The sequence below is a fragment of the Pseudophryne corroboree genome, chromosome 10 (genome assembly GCF_028390025.1).
Source record: "Pseudophryne corroboree isolate aPseCor3 chromosome 10, aPseCor3.hap2, whole genome shotgun sequence".
Lineage (NCBI taxonomy): Eukaryota > Metazoa > Chordata > Amphibia > Anura > Myobatrachidae > Pseudophryne > Pseudophryne corroboree.
The window spans coordinates 79257811-79274886 of record NC_086453.1 but is presented as its reverse complement, the minus strand read 5'-3'; the positions used below and the strand labels follow the sequence as shown (position 1 = coordinate 79274886).

Genomic DNA, 17076 nt, shown 5'->3' with positions numbered 1-17076 from the left:
CTTTCAGTCATATCTCCCAGTGTGTAGGGCCCATTAGGCCCTATGATCATTGTTACACATGAATCCATTATAGCAAGCAGTGAGTATGACCAATTCATAACAAGAGTACTGTATCAGCTACAGTGTATCAATGCCCTATTATGGCGTTGACATAGAGCTGAAATTCCTTCTATTGGATCCTGGAATTTGACCCTTCCACCAGAAGACACCCAGAGAGACGGCCAAAGACCACTTACGGTGTAGTATTTTAAAAAATATTTAATATAAAATATGATCAGTATAAAATATGTTTACATGGCATGCATTATCATTGCAGTAAGATTCTTCTTGTGTGTGTATTTGTTGATTATATATACAGTATATATATTTATATACAGCAGCATGTTCTTTAGATGTTTGTCTCATACAGTACAATCTCCACAATATGGTCATTGTTACAAATGTTATATCACAGAGCGACTGTGACCATTTGCTATCAAGAGTATCCATTATGCAATGTATTCATGGCTGTAGATCACTGTACTTGTCCTGTGATTCGTATTGCAAAGCCTATATGAAATACAAGTATATATTGTTACACCACATACAGTACATTATACACACAAATACACATATAGTATCTACACACATCCATCATTATGGCAACATTTTTATAAGACCTGCTTATCAAGCTCGATGTGTTATGTTGATATGTCTATTGATGTAGCCCAATAGGAACCAGTGGGATGTGACACAGTGGGTCTTAAGCAGGTTAGCTGGTTTTATTAGGGAGTAGCAGGTACCGGGTAACAACACTGGATGCAGTTATACACACACAGGTATCAGTGGTAGCCTGAAACATACAGGGGACTCTGTGCGTGGTAGTGAGCCAGGTACAGGATGCACCTACAGGCTGCGCACTTACTGTATATAACAGTGGGGTGTTTACCAGAGGCGGCTCCTACCTTTTTTGGGCAGGGGGACTGCCATTGCCCATGCTGGAGAGGAGAGAACCGGCGCCTGCGCAATTGATCTGGCAGGGACCTGTGTATGTGCTCAGCGAAACATTGGGAATAATCATGAAAAACAGTGATTTTTTTTTAACCAACAGTTGGATACCCCCCTATTGACAATGCGTTTAATAAAACTGCACAGGTTTGTGCCTTTGGTGAATGTAAAAAACAGGGATATTTCCTTAAACAACCATTGAAAAAGTGGTCTTGGAGTTGAGAGGGTGATTTATGGGTGTGGTCCGTGGCTTGGCAGCAGCTTTTCAGGCAGACAAATAGAATTTAAAAAATACTAGTTCCTATGCTTCAAAAATCTAAATTCAGCTCAGGAAACTGCTGCCTCCTCCTGTCACTCATTTCTTAGCCGAGTGACCATTACTTCCCTTATTCTCAGACTTTAGCCAGTGATATAAAGTCCGGTGGGGGATTATGAAGGCTCTTCATTATAAAATGAACATACAAGATCATTTGTTTTCTGAAAACACTTACCATATATGTAGACCCTGGCTCATTAGGAAACCCCTAGAATAGATAAGAAAAATAGAGATTTTACAGTATTAGTATAAATCTAGTATTTGCAGTGTCGGACTGGGGCAGGTAGGGCCCACCGGGGGAATGCAGTGGTAGGGGCTCATGTTTAGGGATGTGGCCTGCCACCTCATTGGTTTGACTAACCATTAGAGAGTGCACGTCTGGGCCCCTTCATAAATATATACAGTAAATTCAGCTGCTGCATGCATGAGAATGTACCAGATTAATAACAGCAATGCACTGTAGAAAATACACCATAGTCCAGTATAAGGTAATATATGTATAATGTATAATTCAAGTGCACAGTCTGGAACCTGATCCTTAGAGCAGGAGGTGGGCCCCCAGGCAGTGGGGCCTACCGGTGGTTTCCCCTGCACCCCTGTGGGCCAGTCCAAGCCTGAGTATTTGATTATAGATTTATACACTGATTCTGGCTGTTAGGGCATTCTTCTCATCATTTACCTAGGCAAATGAAGCCCCTCCCCTGAAATACGTGGTCAAGTAGATCTGACTCTGAATACATGCAGAGATCTGAATTTAATGTTGAACACGTGATGCAGCAGTTACAGTATAGCTGCTTTACAGGAAACTCTGAATCAGGGGCCTGCTTCAGATCCGAAGCTATTATAGCACTTGTCACAAAGTACAGATGTTCAGTACTTTGCAAATATATACAGTACGGGTTCTGCGTTGTCGGAAGCAGAACAGATCCAGACAGCAAGAGATTGACAGTCTGCAGCCTTTTGGGGGCACGATGGCCTCCATTTCCCAAAACAGAGGTGTGTCACCTCCGTTCTGTGGGAGAGCCAAGGCCAGGATCTCCATCTGCTGAGATTTCCCGGCCTCTTGGTAGGAGCTGCTGCAGACAGCTTGCTTGACCTCATGGGTCACTTAGGTGGCCAATGGTGTTGCAAGGGATCAAATGCTGAGTCCTAGGATGCAGCACTAGATCATAAATGCATACAGGAGGCATCTACTTACACCAGACACCTCCTGCTGCATTACCATAACTGGCCATTCCTGCTGCTTCCAAGTGAGCAGCAGCAATGCACTTTCTGTCCACATCTGAATTATGCCCCAGGTCCTCAATGTCTTACTGCTGTCCAAGTGCTGATGGAGAGCAAAGAAAGCAGGGTCTGACTGGCCCACAAAGGTACACGGGAAACCCCCGGTGGGCCCCGCTGCCTGAAGGCCCACCCCCTCCTCTAGGGTTCAGGTTCCACACTATTTATACATCATGCATGTTACATTATACTGCACAGGACATGGTGTATTTTCTACAGTGCATTAATCTGGTAAATTATCATGCATGGACTATTTTTATAAAGGGGCCACATGCACTCTGTAGTGGTTAGCCAACCCGCACTGTAGTGGTTTGCTGGCCCACCGGCACTGGAGGCTGGCAGCCCCCCTATGCATGGGCCCCTACCACTGCATTCCCCTGGTGGGCCCTTCATGCCCTAGTCCGACACTGCATGAAAGTGTAAATAATGATTGCTGGAATCCCTGATGTGCTTACACAAAGCTACAGTCGCTGTCATATGGTACAGCTGAATAACGTTATGATTAGTCACAATGTAGACTGTGCAGAAACCCCACTTTGATCTTTAATATTAACAGGCTCCCCAACTGTACAGTATGTATAATCAACGCTTCAGATAGACCACCTTGTGGATGGCTGATTGACCCAGTAATGTCAGTATATTTTCTCAGAAAACACTGGATCATATGTTTTAAGTTTACTACAGGTTGAGTATCCCATATCCAAATATTCCAAAATACGGAATATTCTGAAATACAGGATTTTTTGAGTGAGAGTGAGATAATGAAACCTTTGTTTTCTGATGGCTCAGTGTACACAAACTTTGTTTAATACACAAAGTTATTAAAAATATTGTATTAAATGACCTTCAGGCTGTGTGTATAAGGGCCCTCATTCCGAGTTGATCGGTCGCAAGGCGAATTTAGCAGAGTTACACACGCTAAGCGGCCGCCTACTGGGAGTGAATCTTAGCTTCTTAAAATTGCGACCGATGTATTCGCAATATTGCGATTACTAACTACTTAGCAGTTTCAGAGTAGCTCCAGACTTACTCTGCCTGTGCGATCATTTCAGTGCTTGTCGTTCCTGGTTGACGTCACAAACACACCCAGCGTTCGCCCAGGCACTCCCACCGTTTCCCCGGCCACTCCTGCGTTTTTTCCGGAAACGGTAGCGTTTTCAGCCACACGCCCCTGAAACGCCGTGTTTCCGCCCAGTAACACCCATTTCCTGTCAATCACATTACGATCGCCGGAGCGAAGAAAAAGCCGTGAGTAAAATTACTTTCATCATAGTAAAGTTACTTGGCGCAGTCGCAGTGCGAACATTGCGCATGCGTACTAAGCGGATTTTCACTGCGATGCGATGAAAAATACCGAGCGAACAACTCGGAATGAGGGCCAAGGTGTATATGAAACATAAATGCATTATTTGCTTAGACTTGGGTCCCATCGCCATGACATCTCATTATGGGATGCAATTATTCCAAAATGTGGAAAAATCCGATATCCAAAATATTTCTGGTCCCAAGCATTTGGATAAGGGATACTCAACCTGCATTAGTAGTAGTGTAATGTGAGATTTCTATCACACACCTTTAGGACAGGTGTACTGTACCACCCCTTTAACTGACCTAAGCAAAAGAATCTTTTAATTCAGTGTACATGAGCGAGATGTGTTCATTAAATATTTAAAAAAAACAGGCAGTGATGTGTAACCGTGTTCATCCCAAATAAGAGACCTAAATAAATGACCCATAGCTGCTGCTCACCTCAGAAGCGGGTTGCTGAACCTCACAAAATTAAGTGAACCCCCTTATCCCCCCATAAAAAAAATTGAACAAACATTGATTGCCTCAGCCCCCTACAGAAGACTGACCTCACATGCTGGGCTGTCACCTATAGCTGCAGGGCAAATTGCAGGAAACCAGCCACCAGTCACTCCAGAAAGTTCAGACCAGTGAGTGCCTCCCTCCAGAGAGTCCAGACCTGGCCAGTGGGTTGGAACTTGGTCTCACTCCCTCTCTCCCTCACCGTCCTCAGCGCTCATAACCTCAATGTCTCATCACTTTCCTCAGCCCTCAGCCTCTCATCACCTTTGTCAGCCACAGCCCCATCGTCTTCCTCAGCTATAGCCCAGATCAACATCCTCAGCCACAGCCCCATCACCTTTCTCAGCTCCATCATCTTCCTCACCCCCCAGCCCATTCCTCAACCCCATCACCTTCCTCCAACCCCAGCTTTATCCTCATCCTCACCCCTCAGCTCCATGACCTACCTCAACCCCAGCCCCATCACCACCCTCAGCGCCATCACTACCCTCAGCTCAATCGCCACCCTCAGCCTCATCACCTTTCTCAGCCTCATCACCTTTCTCAACCCCATCACCTTCCTCAGCCCACAGCCCCTTCCTCAGCCCCCATCCTCTTCCTCAGCTCCATCATCATCTTCAGCCCCCAGCGCAATCACCTATCACTGCACTCTGCCTCAGCACTGACGTGGACAATGTGCATGTGGTGACCTATGACCTCACTCAACTGACTGTAAAGGCACTCCCAGCCCGGGACGAAACTGGGAAGAGCTTAGCACTGCTTGGGCCAGGCTGCAAGGGAGCTGCTCCGTGGGTAAGGGTCCCAGCAGTGGCCACACAATGCCCTCCGGACATTCTCGGTGCATTGAGCTCACGCTCCTCACTACACCTCTGCATGTAACCAACTGTCAACAGTGGTAAACAGATAGATAAAGCATACTTACCTCATACTTGCCTACTCTCCTGAAAGATGCAGGAGACTCACGCTTTTATTTTTTAAGCAGTCTCCCCCATCCACGGAAGAGTAGGCAAATCTCCTCCTTCCTAGGGAAGTGAGTGGGGTGCAAGTCACCGAAGTTTAGGCATCTGGCAGCGGCAGCGAGGATAAACATCACATATCACAGAATTAAGCCCCACCCTTTACGTATGGACTGCAAATCACTGCTTTTTTTTGGGATTGGGGGTAAGGCCTAATAACGTGTCAGTCGGCCCCACCCCTGAAGCGGCCAGCAGCATCTCCTGCGAATTGCATACTTTTAGCCATGCCCCTTGTCGACGGAAGGACCCCTAATGACATGGAGACACCGCCGCCGAAATGGTAGCTGCTCCTGGAGAGGAGTTACTTAAATTAGGTAAGAAAGAGATAGATAGATAGATAGATAGATAGATAGATAGATAGATAGATAGATAGATAGATAGATAGATAGATAGATAGATAGATACTGCTTCATAATTTGACTGTAGGACTTTAGAAAACCTAAATTCTGCAAGGGGATACATTTATATTATTAGGCTACCAAATAAGTTATATGAACAAAACCAGTTGATTTGTGTTAATCCACTGTAAAAAAAAAAAATTGCAGATAGTCAACGAAAAATAATGTAACACACACTTTAGTTTATCATGCAGATGTTATATAAAAGGAAAACAATTCTGGAGAAAAAAAATATTTTATAACAAAACTACAGTAGTTACCAGCCCGTCAAAATGACGGAACAACATAAGAGTAAATGTCAGTGTTGGTGACTGTGTGCTCCTAAATGGAGCAACACTTGAATTGCTATGTCAAGCGATATCTAATGTCCAGCGTACACAACACTTGAATTCTCCCCATAGAGGTGAGGAGCAGTGTTAGCCTTTTAATATATTGGATAGATTGGGTGTGGTATATTATGCTGAAACTAACATAATGTTGACTTTGCTAAAATGTTGACATCATGGACATTGGTATTTAAGATGTAAGCTTAACCCTGATATAACCCTGACCTAACCATAATCATAATGACAGCCCAACCCTAACCCTAATTGAAGCCAAACCCTAACCGAAGAAATCATGTGTCAATATCCTGAATGTCAGCAGTTAGATCATATTGTCATTACTGTGTCAACATTTTGAATGTCAACTTGATGATTTCATATCAATAGAATAGGATTTAGGTATATCTATTAGGCCCTACACACATGCCGATATTCTGAAAGATATGAACGATCTCGTTCATAAATGAACGAGAACTCGTTCATATCTTTCAGTGTGGAGACTCCAGCGATGAACGATGCGCGGCCCCGCGCTCGTTCATCGCTAATCTCCCGTCGGCTGTGCATGCAGGCCAATATGGACGATCTCGTCCATATTTGCCTGCACTTCAATGCAGCCGGGTGACGGGGGGAGTGAAGAAACTTCACTCCCCCCGTCACTGCCCCCCCGCCGCCGGGTTGCTCGTCGGCCGTATCGGCCGTCGGGCACCTCGGCGGCGCATCGCCGAGTGTGTAGGGCCCCTAAGGCTCAGCACAGATGGTTAAATCAAATTGACTGAGGTGCTAATTAAGTCACCTGTGGCCAAGCTGGATACATTTAAAACCTGGATTGTTGGGGTGCCTTAAGGACCACGTTTGGGAACCTCTGCTATAGACCTAAAAGTAGAGGTTTAAATCTAATGCTAACTAGAGATGTGCCCGGAGCCTCGTGTTCTGGTTTTGGCAAAACCACGCTCAAGTGTTTAGGTTTTGATTCGGATTTGGTTTTGAAAACTGATAAAAACAGCTAAAATCATGTAATTTGGACCTATTTGTATTCCTGCAGTATTACTGACATCAGAAGGGAGGGAATTACAAGCATTACAAAACCAAAGATTTGTATCTAAAATCAGAGTTCCGACATGAGGGAAGTTCCGATTCGGGATTCAACTCATATCCCCTAAATTTCCGTGATTTTGAATTTCTATAAAAACCAAACACACATTTCCAATGCTAACAAAATTATAAAGCATGCAATGCAAACTAACATTTAATACCATCATTTATGTAGAAAACATGTAATAATGCAAAACTTCTAGAGCAATATTTTATAACATAAAATTAATTTAGTAACATGGAGGCCAATCAAAAAGTTCAGTGGATGTTCCTAGATTTCTATTGGTTTCTTCAATAAGGGGTCTACAGTATGTGCATTACAAAGCCTTGAAGAGAGATAAAGTCAACAGAGACAAAGTACCAGTCAACAAGCTCCTAACGGTCCTTTTTGCAAACACAGCCTGTAACTTGACAGTAAGGAGCTGATTGGCTGGTAGTTTATCTCCGTCCACTTTATCTCTCTCCAATGTTTAGTAAATAGACCCCTACTGTAAGTCACCTAAGTGCTTCACTCATCCTGCCTCTGAGAAATGACATTAATATTCCCACTTCTCACTGGTGTATAGATTATGCATATAAACTTTAAGAAATACATGAAAGTAAAAAAACACACAAAAAACTGGTGCTCTAAGTGGCGATCATAATCTCTCCCATAATCACACTTTATACTCCAGTTTTCTTTTATTTTACGGTCATAAAGTTGTAAAGGGGTGGTATTTAGGTTGCCGGCTGTTGGAATCCCGGCGCATAGTATACCGGCGGCGTAATCCCGACACCCAGCATACCAACATCTTTTCTCCCTCTTGGGGGTCCACGACCCCCCTGGAGGGAGAATAGATAGTGTGGTGCAAGTAGCGCACCACCGCTGCCCGCAAGGGGCTCATTTATGCTCGCCCAGCTGTCAGTATGCCGGTGGTCGGGATTCCGGCACCGGTCTGCTGGCCGCCGGCATATCATACTACACCCGTTGTAAAGTACAGACACACACAACAACACACACATACACGCAATTCCATTATTTTTAAGGTATATTACAATAAAATAATGTATGCATTATTTGATTTTTTTTTTATCAGCAGACCACTTTAGATTCAGTTTCCTTCTTCCTTTCATTATAGTGACCTATGGACCTTTTCTCAACCACATATCATCTGTATGAGAGACTTATGAATTCTGACTTATTATTTATTTTAGTTATTTATTTATTTATTGGAATGCTGTCAGCAAGGGCGTAGCTACCATAGGTGCAGACAGTGCAGCTGCTATGGGGCCCAGAGCTGAGAGAGGCCCACCTTCCCTGTCAAGTTGCATGTGATATAGGGGCCCTTACAAACTTTTGACTTGAGACCCCTAACATATATCTTGTTATGCCCCTGGACCTGCTCATTGTAATGTGTTATAACATGAACTGGAGAGCATTATAATGTTACCTAACATGAACTGGGGCACTGCATTGTGGCACAATATGAAGTGGAGGCACTATAGTGTGGCATAATATGAATAGGGGGCACTGTAATGTGACATAATATGAACTGGGGACACTATGTCATAAAGTGAATTGGGGGTACTGTGTCGCATATTGCGTAGTGGGACAGCCATACAGTGTGACATAATGTGAACTAGGGCACTTTTATGGTTCAAAAATAAACTAGGCACTACTATGGAGCATAAAATTAATAATTGCCGCAGAGAGGTGTCTCTCTAGAATCATTGGGACAGGGGGCCCTTTAAAATATTGCTATGGGGCCCATAAGGTTCTGGCTACGCCCCTGGCGGTCAGGCATATAGTATATAAGAAGTTAGTTCCTTCCAGTTCTCATATTATGGGCACAGTTCTATCTGGCCTCTCCACAACGCCAAGCCTGCTTACTATAAAATATTTAAGAGATTTGTGTATTTCATTTATAACAGTTAATAACCATAATTAATATCTGGTGATAACAAAACTTGCAGGTGTTTTCAGATTTAATTTTCTGATACGAGATCAGTTTTCTAGCATAAAATCATTATTTTGTAGTAGAAATTATATAAAATTGTGTCAGTATTTAAAGATCTGTGTTGCATCACTGGTTTCTACAAAACACATTTTGAAAATTCATATGTGCGCCATTTTCACAGTGATTCCACAGCGGTCCTGTAGTCGGCGCGGGACTTCGGAGGGGTAAGAATTGAAAAAACGGGTACAGCGTGTGTGGTGGGGGCCCCCTCTGGAAGAACTGAACACTGATGTATGCAATTAGACATTTGCATATAAGATTTTAAGCTATTCATTTAGGGACACATAGGTCTTTACTCACCGCTGTAGCAGTCTGTACATTGTAATACTCAGTCAGTGGGTCATCCTTCTTATTTGAGATTTCTGTTGGTTAATTAGAAATACTTAGATGCATTTACATTTATTATAATCTAGGGTATTACTGTCTTATGCAGATGTATGATGCTAAGCGAGTTGGCATTTTATTCAGAAGGCCATCTACTACAACTAGTAGCTGGTTCGATACGCGAGGTTAACACTTACTATGTCCATAATGAGTATTTCGCCATGGCAATGCCGGTGTCAGATCACAGCACGCTACTTAGAGCACTGTAACCGTGCGGGCAGGGGCGTAGCTATGCCAGACGGGGGCCCATAGCATACTTCCATGCCGCGGAACAGGCCTGCCCCCCGCCGCTGCGCGTGCCCCCCTGTGGATTACTCCATAGAAACCCCTTCCCCGCAGCACTCACCATTGGGGCTGCACTGCCGCCTCATCCGCTCTCCCTGCAGGCACGGCTCCACCCCGTGTCTCCTTACAGACGCTGGGAGGAGGCATAGCCGTGGTCCAGGGATGTCATTGCAGACTCAGCCATGCCTTCTCCCAGCATTAATACTCAGAAGAGGCGGAGCTGGCAGCCGGGGGAGCAGGTGTGGCTGCAATGCAGCAGCCACACCTAAAGGTAAAAGATGCCAGCGCCGGGGCTCACTCAGTAACAACAGTAGGTGCAGGGGAAGGCTTGGGCCCCAGAGACAACTCGGGCCCCATAGCAGTCGCATCCCTTGCACCTATGGTAGCTACGCCCATGCGTGTGGGTGTTATAACATTACACATACTGCATACTGGAGGAAGGAACAGTTACTGAATTTGGGAGATAATGAGCAGTGTGAACAATCAAGCACACAACCCCCCCAGCACTTCCTGTACTGTAAAACTGAAGATTAGGGTGATCATTACATATGGGCTTGCTGGGCAGCTGCACAAGTGCCCCACAATTCTAGGTGCCTTTGAGCAGGGTGGGTTGGGCCATGGGCATCTGCCCCCCCCCCCACCACCACCACCACCACCACCACCACCACCACATCCCCACACACACAAACACTTGGGAGGCAAGTAGGAAATACTGATCAGCCACCCTGATTGGGAATAACACACAATAAGAATGGCAGGCAGCATTCTCTACCTGCTTCTCAGCCTGCAGTGAGACAGTGAATGCTGATTGGTGGATAGTTGGATCTATGCAGCATTCTCTACCTGCCTCCCAGCCTGTAGCCAGAGAGTGAATGGCTATCAGCATGCTGATTGGTGGATGACTGGAGTTTTCGACCAATCAGAGTGCTGACAGCCATTCAGATGGTATGTCCATCTGTATTAATATGCACACATAACAAAAATGAGACAAATATATTTATAATTCACATTTGCTCAGTGCTGTTAAGTACTACACCATGGGCCTAATTCTGAGTTGATCGCAACAGAAAATTTGTTAGCAGTTGGGTAAAACCATGGCCCTCATTCCGAGTTGATCGGTCGCAAGGCGAATTTAGCAGAGTTACACACGCTAAGCCGCCGCCTACTGGGAGTGAATCTTAGCTTCTTAAAATTGCGACCGATGTATTCGCAATATTGCGATTACTAACTACTTAGCAGTTTCAGAGTAGCTCCAGACTTACTCTGCCTGTGCGATCAGTTCAGTGCTTGTCGTTGCTGGTTGACGTCACAAACACACCCAGCGTTCGCCCAGGCACTCCCACCGTTTCTCCGGCCACTCCTGCGTTTTTTCCGGAAACGGTAGCGTTTTCAGCAACACGCCCCTGAAACGCCGTGTTTCCGCCCAGTAACACCCATTTCCTGTCAATCACATTACGATCGCCGGAGCGAAGAAAAAGCCGTGAGTAAAAATACTTTCTTCATAGTAAAGTTACTTGGCGCAGTCGCAGTGCGAACTTTGCGCATGCGTACTAAGCGGATTTTCACTGCGATGCGATGAAAAAGAACGAGCGAACAACTCGGAATGAGGGCCCATGTGCACTGCAGGGGGGACAGATATAACATGTGCAGAGAGAGTTAGATTTGGGTGGGGTGTATTCAAACTGAAATCTAAATTGCAGTGTAAAAATAAAGCAGCCAGTATTTACCCTGCACAGAAACAAAATACCCCACCCAAATCTAAGTCTTTGCAAATGTAAAATCTGCCCCCTGCAGTGCATATGGGCCCTCATTCCGAGTTGATCGCTCGCTAGCTACTTTTAGCAGCATTGCACACGCTAGGCCGCCGCCCTCTGGGAGTGTATCTTAGCTTAGCAGAAGTGCGAACGAAAGGTTAGCAGTTCTGCTATTAAATAATTCTCTGCAGTTTCTGAGTAGCTCCAGACCTACTCCTAGATTGCGATCACTGCAGACTGTTTGGTTCCTGGTTTGACGTCACAAACACGCCCTGCGTTCGGCCAGCCACTCCCTCGTTTCTCCAGCCACTCCTGCGTTTTTCCCTGGCACGCCTGCATTTTTTAACACACTCCCTGAAAACGGCCAGTTTCCGCCCAGAAACACCCACTTCCTATCAATCACACTACGATCACTTGAGCGATGGAAAAACGTTGCTCGAGCTTGTGTAAAACTACAAAGTTTTGTGTGAAAGTACTTAGCGCATGCGCGCTGCATACCATGCACATGCGCAGAATTGCCGATTTCTGAACAAATCGCTGCGAAAAACGTCAACGAGCGATCAACTCGGAATCAGGGCCTTGGTTTTGCCCAATTGCTAACAAACTTGCTGCTGCGATCAACTCAGAATTACCCCCCATATTCAGTCCTGTTTATTGTGTACATCTCTCCCATTACCTCTCTGCTCCTCTGTCACAGGAAGGACACATCTCTTATACAGTATACTACACCATATTCACCAATGTTATTATACATGTCTCTCCCATTACCTCTCTGCTCCTCTCTCACAGGAAGGACACATCTCTTATACAGTATACTACACCATATCCACCAATGTTATTATACATGTCTCTCCCATTACCTCTCTGCTCCTCTCTCACAGGAAGGACACATCTCTTATACAGTATACTACCCCATATTCACCAATGTTATTATACACGTCTCTCCCATTACCTCTCTGTTCCTCTCTCACAGGAAGGACACATCTCTTATACAGTATACTACACCATATTCACCAATGTTATTATACATGTCTCTCCCATCACCTCTCTGCTCCTCTCTCACAGGAAGGACACATCTCTTATACAGTATACTACACCATATTCACCAATGTTATTATACATGTCTCCCCCATTACCTCTCTGCTCCTCTGTCACAGGAAGGACACATCTCTTATACAGTATACTACACCATATTCACCAATGTTATTATACATGTCTCCCCCATTACCTCTCTGCTCCTCTGTCACAGGAAGGACACATCTCTTATACAGTATACTACACCATGGCCCTCATTCCGAGTTGTTCGCTCGGAAAAAATCTTCGCATCGCAGCGATTTTCCGCTTAATGCGCATGCGCAATGTCCGCACTGCGACTGCGCCAAGTAAATTTGCTATGCACATAGTAATTTTACTCACGGCTTTTTCATCGTTCTGGCGATCGTAATGTGATTGACAGGAAATGGGTGTTACTGGGCGGAAACAGGCCGTTTTATGGGCGTGTGGGAAAAAACGCTACCGTTTCCGGAAAAAACGCAGGAGTGGCCGGAGAAACGGGGGAGTGTCTGGGCGAACGCTGGGTGTGTTTGTGACGTCAAACCAGGAACGACAAGCACTGAACTGATCGCAGATGCCGAGTAAGTCTGAAGCTACTCAGAAACTGCTACGAGGTGTGTAATCGCAATATTGCGATTACTTCGTTCGCAATTTTAAGATGCTAAGATTCACTCCCAGTAGGCGGCGGCTTAGCGTGAGCAACTCTGCTAAAATCGCCTTGCGAGCGAACAACTCGGAATGAGGGCCCATATTCACCAATGTTATTATACACGTCTCCCCCCCATTACCTCTCTGCTCCTCTCTCACAGGAAGGACACATCTCTTATACAGTATACTACACCATATTCACCAATGTTATTATACACGTCTCCCCCCATTACCTCTCTGCTCCTCTCTCACAGGAAGGACACATCTCTTATACAGTATACTACACCATATTCACCAATGTTATTATACATGTCTCTCCCATTACCTCTCTGCTCCTCTCTCACAGGAAGGACACATCTCTTATACAGTATACTACACCATATTCACCAATGTTATTATACACGTCTCTCCCATTACCTCTCTGCTCCTCTCTCACAGGAAGGACACATCTCTTATACAGTATACTACACCATATTCACCAATGTTATAATACTCGTCTCTCCCATTACCTCTCTGCTCCTCTCTCACAGGAAGGACACATCTCTTATACAGTATACTACACCATATTCACCAATGTTATTATACATGTCTCCCCCCATTACCTCTCTGCTCCTCTCTCACAGGAAGGACACATCTCTTATACAGTATACTACACCATATTCACCAATGTTATTATACATGTCTCTCCCATTACCTCTCTGCTCCTCTCTCACAGGAAGGATACATCTTTTATACAGTATACTACACCATATTCACCAATGTTATTATACATGCCTCTCCCATTACCTCTCTGCTCCTCTGTCACAGGAAGGACACATCTCTTATACAGTACAGTATACTACACCATATTCACCAATGTTATTATACATGTCTCTCCCATTACCTCTCTGCTCCTCTCTCACAGGAAGGACACATCTCTTATACAGTATACTACACCATATTCACCAATGTTATTATACACGTCTCTCCCATTACCTCTCTGCTCCTCTCTCACAGGAAGGACACATCTCTTATACAGTATACTACACCATATTCACCAATGTTATTATTAGAGATGAGCGGGTTCGGTTTCTCTGAATCCGAACCCGCACGAACTTCATGTTTTTTTCACGGGTCCGAGCAGACTCGGATCCTCCCGCCTTGCTCGGTTAACCCGAGCGCGCCCGAACGTCATCATGACGCTGTCGGATTCTATATAAGGAGCCGCGCGTCGCCGCCATTTTCACACGTGCATTGAGATTGATAGGGAGAGGACGTGGCTGGCGTCCTCTCCATTTAGATTAGGGTTGAGAGAGAGAGAGAGAGAGATTGACCTGAGGCTGTGATACTGTAGAAGAGAGTGCAGAGTTTAGTGACTGACGACCACAGTGACCACCAGACAGTGCAGTTGTTTGTTTTATTTAATATATCCGTTCTCTGCCTGAAAAAAACGATACACACAGTGACTCAGTCACATACCATATCTGTGTGCACTGCTCAGCCCAGTGTGCTGCATCAATGTATATATATATCTGACTGTGCTCAGCTCACACAGCTTATAATTGTGGGGGAGACTGGGGAGCACTGCAGTGCCAGTTATAGGTTATAGCAGGAGCCAGGAGTACATAATATTATATTAAAATTAAACAGTGCACACTTTTGCTGCAGGAGTGCCACTGCCAGTGTGACTAGTGACCAGTGACCTGACCACCAGTATATATAATATTAGTAGTATACTATCTCTTTATCAACCAGTCTATATTAGCAGCAGACACAGTACAGTGCGGTAGTTCACGGCTGTGGCTACCTCTGTGTCGGCACTCGGCAGCCCGTCCATAATTGTATATACCACCTAACCGTGGTTTTTTTTTCTTTCTTTATAGTCATACTAGTTACGAGTATACTATCTCTTTATCAACCAGTCTATATTAGCAGCAGACACAGTACAGTGCGGTAGTTCACGGCTGTGGCTACCTCTGTGTCGGCACTCGGCAGCCCGTCCATAATTGTATATACCACCTAACCGTGGTTTTTTTTTCTTTCTTTATACATACATACTAGTTACGAGTATACTATCTCTTTATCAACCAGTCTATATATTAGCAGCAGACACAGTACAGTGCGGTAGTTCACGGCTGTGGCTACCTCTGTGTCGGCACTCGGCAGCCCGTCCATAATTGTATATACCACCTAACCGTGGTTTTTTTTTCTTTCTTTATACATACATACTAGTTACGAGTATACTATCTCTTTATCAACCAGTCTATATATTAGCAGCAGACACAGTACAGTGCGGTAGTTCACGGCTGTGGCTACCTCTGTGTCGGCACTCGGCAGCCCGTCCATAATTGTATATACCACCTAACCGTGGTTTTTTTTTCTTTCTTTATACATACATACTAGTTACGAGTATACTATCTCTTTATCAACCAGTCTATATATTAGCAGCAGACACAGTACAGTGCGGTAGTTCACGGCTGTGGCTACCTCTGTGTCGGCACTCGGCAGCCCGTCCATAATTGTATATACCACCTAACCGTGGTTTTTTTTTCTTTCTTTATACATACATACTAGTTACGAGTATACTATCTCTTTATCAACCAGTCTATATTAGCAGCAGACACAGTACAGTGCGGTAGTTCACGGCTGTGGCTACCTCTGTGTCGGCACTCGGCAGCCCGTCCATAATTTTATATACCACCTAACCGTGGTTTTTTTTTCTTTCTTTATACATACATACTAGTTACGAGTATACTATCTCTTTATCAACCAGTCTATATATTAGCAGCAGACACAGTACAGTGCGGTAGTTCACGGCTGTGGCTACCTCTGTGTCGGCACTCGGCAGCCCGTCCATAATTGTATATACCACCTAACCGTGGTTTTTTTTTCTTCTTTATACATACATACTACTACGACATCTCTTTATCAACCAGTCTATATTAGCAGCAGACACAGTACAGTACGGTAGTTCACGGCTGTGGCTACCTCTGTGTCTGCACTCGGCAGGCAGTCCATAATTGTATACTAGTATCCATCTCCATTGTTTACCTGAGGTGCCTTTTAGTTGTGCCTATTAAAATATGGAGAACAAAAATGTTGAGGTTCCAAAATTAGGGAAAGATCAAGATCCACTTCCACCTCGTGCTGAAGCTGCTGCCACTAGTCATGGCCGAGACGATGAAATGCCAGCAACGTCGTCTGCCAAGGCCGATGCCCAATGTCATAGTACAGAGCATGTCAAATCCAAAACACCAAATATCAGAAAAAAAAGGACTCCAAAACCTAAAATAAAATTGTCGGAGGAGAAGCGTAAACTTGCCAATATGCCATTTACGACACGGAGTGGCAAGGAACGGCTGAGGCCCTGGCCTATGTTCATGGCTAGTGGTTCAGCTTCACATGAGGATGGAAGCACTCAGCCTCTCGCTAGAAAAATGAAAAGACTCAAGCTGGCAAAAGCAGCACAGCAAAGAACTGTGCATTCTTCGAAATCCCAAATCCACAAGGAGAGTCCAATTGTGTCGGTTGCGATGCCTGACCTTCCCAACACTGGACGTGAAGAGCATGCGCCTTCCACCATTTGCACGCCCCCTGCAAGTGCTGGAAGGGGCACCCGCAGTCCAGTTCCTGATAGTCAGATTGAAGATGTCAGTGTTGAAGTACACCAGGATGAGGAGGATATGGGTGTTGCTGGCGCTGGGGAGGAAATTGACCAGGAGGATTCTGATGGTGAGGTGGTTTGTTTAAGTCA

General features: G+C 44.9%; 1 protein-coding gene across 2 annotated transcripts in view; it reads right to left on the bottom strand.

Moving 5' to 3' along the window:
• Window positions 1-277: 277 nt before the first annotated feature.
• The window catches only part of LOC134965026 (carcinoembryonic antigen-related cell adhesion molecule 16-like), a 98343-nt gene continuing 81544 nt past the window's right edge, over window positions 278-17076 (bottom strand). Inside the window, exons 4-6 of one of the 2 annotated variants that reach the window (XM_063941611.1) lie at window positions 9520-9581; window positions 1479-1511; window positions 278-549 (exon numbers count right to left, since the gene is read on the bottom strand). In XM_063941611.1, coding sequence (XP_063797681.1) covers window positions 502-549; window positions 1479-1511; window positions 9520-9581 — 143 coding nt within the window. In that variant the 3' untranslated portion in view covers window positions 278-501. The remainder of the gene's footprint in view (window positions 550-1478; window positions 1512-9519; window positions 9582-17076) is intronic. The other variant, XM_063941612.1, reaches the window with a different exon arrangement.